Below are 9,314 nucleotides of genomic sequence, written 5' to 3'. Positions count from 1 at the left end.
CTGCATTTAAAATAACAAACCTTGTAACGGCATAAAGGGCCATACACACTATAAGATTTTCTGAAGACTTTTTCCTTTAGATTTACCAAAACCATATAATATGAGGTCAAACCTAAACACTTTCAATTTGTCTGCAATCTGGCAGGCCCTTACACTACATAGAAAAGGTAAATCTGAAGGAAAAAGTCTTCAGAAAATCTTATAGTGTGTATGGCCCTTAACTTTGCATTGTTTATTATATCTGTCTGGAGTTACACTTTAACAGGGTTAGAATCATTGGATAGAATCAGAATGGGTTAGAGCTTTTGCTGTGTTTTTATTGATACCTGTGTTCCCATTGGAGAGATTTTTCCTTATTTTCTGCTCCAGTGACTCCACTGCACACAAGAAAAGTTTCCCAAATGTTAGGCAGCAAAAAAAGAAAAACAACTTCTAATGCTTCCTAATTCTATCACAAATTACAGAAATTCAGCTTCCATTCACAGACATCATAAGAAAATCGCTATGAGAGAAAGCATTAGGCTTTTTAAAAATGTCACCAGCAGGGCCAGATTAACGTAGGGGCTATTGGAGCTGCAGCTCCAGGCCCCTACCTTTTATATAGGCCCCGGGTTGGCCATATTCACTGTTACCGCTCTTCTGTCACTTGTAAACACAGAAGTCTGGCTTCTATGCTCGCTTCCCCAGGCAGCTCCCTCAGAACCTCCCCACACAGCGCGAAGGCCGGACAAGGAGGGACAGTTGCCGATGCATGGATGTGTTTATGGGCTTCAGAGACAGCATCCCATGTTGAATTAGGCATGCATGGCTGCACCCTTCCTCCTCTGGGTGCATGGCAAGGCACGGCCCTTAAGGCCCTTCAAAATCCTCAGCACCAAGCCCATGATGCTCTTAATCCGGCCCTGGTCACCAGTATACAGATAAACCATCAGAGACTACAGTATTGGAGTTTTATTGGTATTTTAACTAAATTAATAAACACCAAAAACAACCTTCTGGGAGTAAACTTGGGCCACGGCCATTTTTTTTATTGGTTTTAATAAAAACACTTTATTCAAAATTCTAAATTGAAACAATATTATTTGAAGTTTAAATTGTTATCACTTAACCACTTGCCGACTGCCGCAAGTACATATACTGCGGCAGTCAGCCCCAGCCAGGCAAAGTGATGTATATATAGGTCACTAGCCTGTCACCGGCTTGTGAGTCAATAGCGGGCGAGCGCGCGAGCGCTGAGGCACGCGCCCGCCACGGCTCGTTCCCTAAGAAGTCAGTGCGTGTGACCGGCGGAGAAAGGCAGGCGGCTAATGTAAACAAAGCCGCCTGTCATTCTCCCCTGTGTAAAAATGGAGATCAGATGGTTCTACTATGCAAGACCGTTGATCTCTGTTTTTACACTAGTATCCATGTCCCATCACAGTAAAAAACACGCCCCTAGGACACACTTAACCCCTCCCTCTCCAATACAGTTAACCCCTTCCCTGCCAGTGTCATTTTTACAGTAACAGTGCATATGTATAGCACTGATTACTGCAGTAATGTCACTGGTAACCCCAAAAGTGTCAAAAATGTCAGTCAAGGGTCCGATCTGTCCGCCGCAATGTCGCAGTCCCGCAAAAAAAATCACAGATCACCGCCATTACTCGTTAAAAAAAAAAAAAAAACACCAAACATATGTAGCATAAAACAAATTGGCCCAAAATGTTAAAAAATTTTGATTTTTACATTTTTTTGGGGGAATTTCATATAAAAAAAATGTGAAAAATATTGTTATTTTTGCAAAATTGACGCTATTTTTTTGTTTTATAGCGCATGATCAAAAAAAAAAAAAAAAAAAATCGCACAGGTGATCAAATACCTTCAAAAGAAAGCTCTGTTTGTGGGAAAAAAAAGGACGTCAAATTTGTTTTAGGTACAGCGTCGCACGACCGCGCAATTGTCCGTTAAAGTCACGCAGTAAAAAAAAAAAAAAGAATCGCAAAAAAAACCCTGGTCAGGAAGGGGGTAAAATCTTCCGGGGCTTAAGTGGTTAAACAATGGCTCAGCCACTACGACTCAAGCCATACGTTTCATAGGAAGTTTAAACCATCCCATAAATATAACTCATAAACCTAAATTACCATATCAGCTCAGTCATCAAAACTCAAGCTGGAAACTTATACAACACAAAAGTCCCCCTTTTAACAAAAGGTGACCCAACCACGTAATATCAGGCCATGACAAAAATTGGGGCGGGAGGGAGAGGAGCAGCACAGAGATTCCTCCGGAGGTGAGTAAACTCTTGGGGTCTGAACCCCCTTTAAATAGCCCCCCCAAAACGTTCCAGAACTGCCCAGGAGGTCAAGTGACCCCTACAAAATTCATCCCACCAATCAGCTGACCCTTCTAGAAGGCTCCTCATGTGTTATTACAGGTGTATGGGGAGTCTTGAAACCTCTCACTCAGGGGAGCCTTGAAACTCCCTAACTGCCGCTGTCCCATAGTAAAGGGAGCCTTAAAACTGCCTGACTGCAAAGGTCACTTTGTTTACTGTCACCATGGCAACAAGCAAGCGGTGACAGTTGGTGAGTCTGAGACTATAAAAAGACCTGCAGCTGAGTCAACGGATCAAACCAGCAGTGAGAGGCGAAGGAGTAGCAGCACACTGTTAGTTCTTAACCTTGTTGAGTTGGTTTTATTGCGATTTTTTTAGTGATTTCCAAAAAAAATGGGAAACTGTTGTAGAAAAAAACGCACCCGTGTTGATGAGACAGCTTATCATCCAAAGTCACAGGCAAAGGCAAAAATTACTTTTAAGCCTTTAGTGGCTGGAAAACAACAGAGATATCAGTCTGATGTCTCTCTCTGCCATGATGTGCCTATTGTGCCTAGTGGAGGAAACTCTGCTGCCAGGCCAACTGACACTAATGGCAAACCAGAGGAGTCCCTTCAGCTGGAAACACCTCAGCTGAACACTCCAGTGACCTATATTGATGGAAAGGAGTTTGTTCATTCTGAGAGAGGCAGTAGCCCTCAGCTGAACACTCCTATTACCAATACCGAAGAAGACACATCTGTTCAGTCTGATGGAGCCAGTAGCCCTCAGCTAAACAGTCCTTTAAACTATTCCGATGAAGAGGGGTCAGAGCTTGAAACATCTCAGCTAAGCACTACAATGACCTATTCCTTTGAAGACAAATCTGTTCAGTCTGATGGAACCAGAAGCTCAGAGCTGAACAGTTCTGAAATCTTTTCTGATGGAGAGGTGACCTTTCCGCTTTTAAAACTTCAACCGAAACCTCGAGTGACCTTTGCCAATGGAGACACATCTGGTAGGTCTGATTCTTCCAGTAGCTTGCAACCTACAAGCCCTGTAAGCTATTCTGATGAAGAGGAGTCCTTTCAGCTTGAAACATCTCAGCTGAGCACTACAGTGACTTTTTCCTTTGAAGACAAATCTGTTCAGTCTGATGGAGCCAGAAGTTCAGAGCTGAACAGTTCCGAAATCTTTTCTGATGGAGAGGTGACCTTTCCGCTTTTAAAACTTCAGCCGACACCTCGAGTGACCTTTGCCAATGGAGACACATCTGGTAGGTCTGATTTTTCCAGTAGCTCACAGCTTAACAGTCCTGTAAGCTTTTCTGATGAAGAGGAGTCCCTTCCGCTTGGAACACTTCAGCTGAAACCTCGAGCGACCTATTCCGATGAAGACACATCTGTTCAGTCTGATGGAGCCAGAAGCTCAGAGCTGAACAGTTCTGAAATCTTTTCTGATGGAGAGGTGACCTTTCCGCTTTTAAAACTTCAACCGAAACCTCGAGTGACCTTTGCCAATGGAGACACATCTGGTAGGTCTGATTCTTCCAGTAGCTTGCAACTTACAAGCCCAGTAAGCTATTCTGATGAAGAGGAGTCCCTTCCGCTTGGAACACTTCAGCTGAAACCTCGAGCGACCTATTCCGATAAAGAAAAATCTGTTCAGTCTGATGGAGCCAGAAGCTCAGAGCTGAACAGTTCTGAAATCTTTTCTGATGGAGAGGTGACCTTTCCGCTTTTGAAACTTCAGCCGACACCTCGAGTGACCTTTGCCAATGGAGACACATCTGGTAGGTCTGATTCTTCTAGTAGCTTGCAACTTACAAGCCCTGTAAGCTATTCTGATGAAGAGGAGTCATTTCAGCTTGAAACATCTCAGCTGAGCACTACAGTGACTTTTTCCTTTGAAGACAAATCTGTTCAGTCTGATGGAGCCAGAAGCTCAGAGCTGAACAGTTCTGAAATCTTTTCTGATGGAGAGGTGACCTTTCCGCTTTTAAAACTTCAGCCGAAACCTCGAGTGACCTTTGCCAATGGAGACACATCTGGTAGGTCTGATTCTTCCAGTAGCTCACAGCTTAACAGTCCTGTAAGCTTTTCTGATGAAGAGGAGTCCCTTCCGCTTGGAACACTTCAGCTGAAACCTCGAGTGACCTATTCAGATGAAGACACATCTGTTCAGCCCGATACCTCTAGCAGCTCACAGACCAACAGTCCTATAAGCTATTTCGATGAAGAGGAGCTCACATCTGAACTAGAGGAGTTCACTCAGCCAAGCAAAAGAAAGATGGACGACAGAGGGACATTTAGCCAGTTTAGTTCCCCTTCTGTTAAACCTACTTTCAAAAAGCTGAAGCCCTATGAATCCCCTATATGCTCAATGAACCCTTGTGTGGGACAATATAACCTCCATAGCCTGAGAAGAGACCTGCAGTATGTAATGGAATATGGAAACGAAAACTATGCTTGCAAGAGGAGTGTTGAACTCTACTTCCTACCTGCGAACTGTCTTAGTCGTACAGAACTGGATGAAGAAGACCGAAGAAAAATGGTGCGCTGCCTTATCAAATCCCACTCAAAGCACTCCCTGAGCTTGGAGTCCCTGTGCCTGGCCATAAACTACCTGGACAGGCTCCTACTTAACCTCAGGGTGGAGAGGCGCACCTACAACATTATGGCCATTACCTCAATGGTACTTGCCTTAAAAACATCAGAGACATATAGTGAAGAATTGGACCAGATAATTCTGGGTTGTCGCAGACATTTCACCAACACCACAATGTGGACTATGGAGGCATTAATCATGAGGAAACTCAGCTACCGGCTAATTGCTCCAACCACCAACTTTTTCTTGCAGCATCTTATCATGAAGCGGATGGCCAGTGCAGAGCTCACTGCACAGACAGTGGAGGAGAACCATATCCTGATGGTATGTGCAAAAGCAATTGTTAAACTCTGCCTGACAGAGTACTATTACTGCTCTGTCCCTCCATCACTGCAGGCCATCTGCTGTGTCAAAGCTGCTGAATGGGTTGTCTGCCCAGACAAGACTGTCACCCTCACTGGTATACAAGGATACCCAGATGAGAGCGTGCAGGAGGTGCTAGAGTACACGATTACTCTAATCAAAGACAACTCTAACTACTTAAGCAGCCTCACAGACTTTGAAGACAGCTTCTATCTATATCAATACTGAGCGCTCCACGCTCAGCAATTCAAACAACACCAAAGAGAGGAAGCTGTAAAGTAACAGCACCACCAAGGGCATATCCCCATAAAAATACTAACATTTACCAACATAACAAACCAGTCAGAATCACCCTGATCCATCCCAGAAGCACTACAGGAAGAAGGGGAAGAGAACTATAGATTTCAGATCCGTTGCACTGGCTGTGTGGGCAATGACAGCTAATCACCTTCAGGGACAAGGGCATTAGTTTACATTCTAAAATTTTATCCTGAAAGGACCAGCAGCTCTCAAGTGAGATAAGGAAACACATTTGCAGCGTAAGATGGTTTGTGAGTGCCAATTTTTAACAGTTTCACGCACACATACCATCAGTGCGTCCACCAGTGCCTTCTTGTGCGCAGCCAAAGGTGTGGAGGAATTATCCTCACTATCCGATAATTCGGGGACGGTGGCCGCAGACTCTGCACAGTAGGCCACGTCCGCAGCCAGGGCTGGACTGGCCTGCCTGGATACTGGGAAATTTCCCGGTGGGCCGCTTTGAGATATAGCCGGAAAGAAAGTTTTTACTCCCCTTTGTAATCGCGGCCGCCGGCCCACCCCGCTGGGTATGCAGAGTCGAGCTAGCTGCCGGATGTGAGCGGCATGATGTCATATCCAGAGGATGCGTGGCAGTAGTCAGCGGATCTCTAGTCATTAGCTGGCTGCACAGCATGGCGGCATCCCTTCCCTGAAGTTCCCTCCCAGGCTCCCACACAGACACCGGTGACCGACGGCGCGCTGAGCTGCCCTGTAGTGTACAGGTAAGAGTCGTGAAGGAGGGACCTTGAGTATTGCATTGGGGGGGGGGGGGGCAGGCAGCATTGTATTAGGGAGAGCAGAGGAGGGGATCAGCATTGTATTAGGAGAAGGGGGGGACAGCATTGTATTAGGGGGAGGGGGGAACAGCATTGTATTAGGGGGAGGGGGGAACAGCATTGTATTAGGTGGAGGGGGGATCAGCATTGTATTAGGGGGAGGGGGCCAGGGGGGAAACAGCATTGTATTAGGGGGAGAGGGGGATCAGCATTGTATTAGATAGTGGGGAGAGGGGGTGGTCATCAGTGTGGTCACCACTGAGGCTGGTATGAAATTATTTCCAGGGCTGGTTTTTAGTCCCATTCTGGCCCTGTCCGCAGCGACCGAATTAGATTCAGGATTTTATTGAGACAGATGAAGTAGGGGAAGCGGGGGATGCTTTATGCTAGCCCGCCGCCCAAAAGCTATCTTCACCCAGGACACAAAGGACTCCAGGACCGCCGTCAGTGCATCAATGGATGGCTGGGTCCCCGAAGGGACCTGCAGCCTCTAAGAGGGAGTCAGGTGGGTAAACATGCTCCAGAGACACCATCAATAAATAGGGGGACCCCCACAAAGTGTCTAGCACTGCAAAGGGACACCGCCACCACGCTGCTAGCACCACCAGGTCGCCAGCAAACAGCACCGCACAACCTGCAGCAGAGGGAGGGAGGGACCCTACCAGACTCACCACCCCACCTGGGTAGCACCCACTGCACCAGGATGCACTTGCTCAATGAGCGGCATCCAAAGTGGAAGAGAAAAACCCAGGAGTCAGCACCAGGGGAAAAGGAGAAGTTCACACAGCCAAAATGAGCCAAAGGTGCGTGATTGGCCCGGCTAATAGGGGAGGAGGAGGCCGGATTTTTTCATTAAACACATCTTGCAAAAAGAAGCATGATTGGCCGGCTATAAGGGGAGGAGAAGGCTGGATTCTTTTTTTTTTTAAACACATCTCCAAAAAGGAGCGTGATTGGCTGGCTATAAGGGGAGGAGGAGGCCAGATTTTTTTTTTTTTTACACAGCTCTCTCTCAAAAAGATAAAAGCACATTTTTGGCTGGCTATAAGGGGAGGAGAAGGCTGGATTTTTTTTTTTTAAACACATCTCTGAAAAAGAAAAAGGAGCGTGATTGGCTGGCTATAAGGGGAGGAGGAGGCCAGATTTTATTATTTTTTTTTTTTTTTTACACAGCTCTCTCTCAAAAAGAAATAGGCGCATTATTGGCTTGCTATAAGGGGAGGAGAAGGCTGGATTTTTTTCTTTTTAAAACACATCTCACAAAAAGGTGCGTGATTGGCCGGCTACAAGGGGAGGAGGAGGCTGGATTTTTTTTTTCAAACACATCTCTCAAAAAGAAAAAGGAGCGTGATTGGCTGGCTATAAGGGGAGGAGGAGGCCAGATATTTTTTTTTTTTTACACAGCTCTCTCTCAAAAAGGAACATTATTGGCTAGCTATAAGGGGAGGAGGCCAGATATTTTTTTTTTTTAAACACATCTCACAAAAAGGAGCGTGATTGGCCAGCTATAAGGGGCGGAGGCGGCCGGATTTTTTTTTTTTTTTTTTAAAAACATCTCTCCAGATACCTCTCCCATTTTACTTTCAAAATAGAGAAGACACATAAAATAAAAATAAGCCATTAAAAAAATATATTTTAACGATTTATGCCAATTTCTTCACCATCAATTACTCCTAAAAAGCAACTACTTCTATCACCACAATATAAATTACACTCATCCCCATGCTGGGCCATCTGGTACAACTGGCTGCTGCAGCGGACAGTTGAGTAGAACCGATCAGTGGTCGTATTTAAATTGGCTTTCCACTAATACAATGCAACAAAAGCAAAATAATGTTATACCTGCTGGAACCTGAACCGTTCTTATGTAAGGGTTCAGCTGACATTTAGTACTTACAGTATGTACATTTACGACGCAGACAGCAAAATAGTCAGCCAGGCGTTTCTCCTGTTAAAGAGAATCTGTCACTTTGCCTATTCAGAGCAGAATGACTGGTTCTCTTGACAGGCATACTTCCTCCACTGAGTCCACTACAGCTGTATGTTTTGCTTGTTTTTCCAATGTGTACTGGCCAGCACATGACATGCTGGATCCTCTTTGATCTTCTCCTAGTGATGGGCAGTCATGGATGATGGAGAGAGTGGAGCTAATGTGGGGACATCAGAGCAGCACTCTGCATCAATATACTGGGTGTCGGGTTCAGGGGGCTCATGACACCCTTCAGTCTCACAGTGTCATTGAACCCGGAAGACTGAGGACATCTTGTGGTGAAGAAGAGAACTGTGTACAACGATGTGTTAAAAGGGGACTACAACCAGAGGTGCAACTTTTATATTTTTAAAGCCTGGAGCTCAGCTTTAAAGTAGAACTATAGGTAATTTTATTTATAACGGAGGGTTATAACCGCTGTCAGATTTGTTTCGCCATTTGTGTTCCATTGAGGAGATTTCACTTCACTTCTGGTCTCATAGCCAAACAGGAAGTGAGAGGAAATCACTGCAAATTAAGGGAATCCCTTGGGGACCCCCCTCCCCCCCATGTCACCAGAACTAGTGTCCCCATTGGAAGATTCTCTCTCTATTATTTTCCTGGAGACAACCCAACATGTTTTTTTACTTTCACTTTTGATAATGGTAAAAAGGACAGACAGGTGAATCTCCTTAACACAGACAGCAATAAAACTTGGCAAGCATTTTAATCCCTCTCTACTCTATCCAAAATTTAAAATAAGTTTTGCCTTTAGTTATACTTAAATATTCTTCTGCCCTCCTCCTCAGGCCCAATCACAACATACTGATACAGGGAAAAGGTAAGATGCTCCCTCATACCTGGAAGTACCGGGTAGTTCTAAGGGCCCCAAAAACAGAATGGAATGATGGAGTGGTGAAAGAATGGTAGGATGTATAGCAAAATGCGCCGGTCTGCGCAACTGTGTATTCCCCTCCTGGCGACTCCAAAATCACATAAAGTGATA

General features: G+C 45.1%; 1 protein-coding gene across 1 annotated transcript; it reads left to right on the top strand.

The window, feature by feature from the left end:
- Nucleotides 1-2,707: 2,707 nt before the first annotated feature.
- LOC309565914 (uncharacterized protein) lies at nt 2,708-5,491 on the top strand (the record flags this gene model as incomplete). The annotated part of the gene is made up of 4 exons (XM_082270943.1): nt 2,708-3,238; nt 3,290-3,529; nt 3,659-4,006; nt 4,673-5,491. The coding sequence occupies 4 exons, from the start codon at nt 2,708-2,710 to the stop codon at nt 5,489-5,491; spliced, it is 1,938 nt and encodes a 645-aa protein (XP_082127069.1).
- Between the last annotated feature and the right edge of the window lie 3,823 nt (nt 5,492-9,314).

Source organism: Pelophylax lessonae (assembly GCF_965119305.1).
Source record: "Pelophylax lessonae genome assembly, chromosome: 10".
In the NCBI taxonomy this organism is placed as follows: domain Eukaryota; kingdom Metazoa; phylum Chordata; class Amphibia; order Anura; family Ranidae; genus Pelophylax; species Pelophylax lessonae.
The sequence above is the reverse complement of the archived record's forward strand: the minus strand, read 5'-3'. Positions and strand labels throughout refer to the sequence as shown.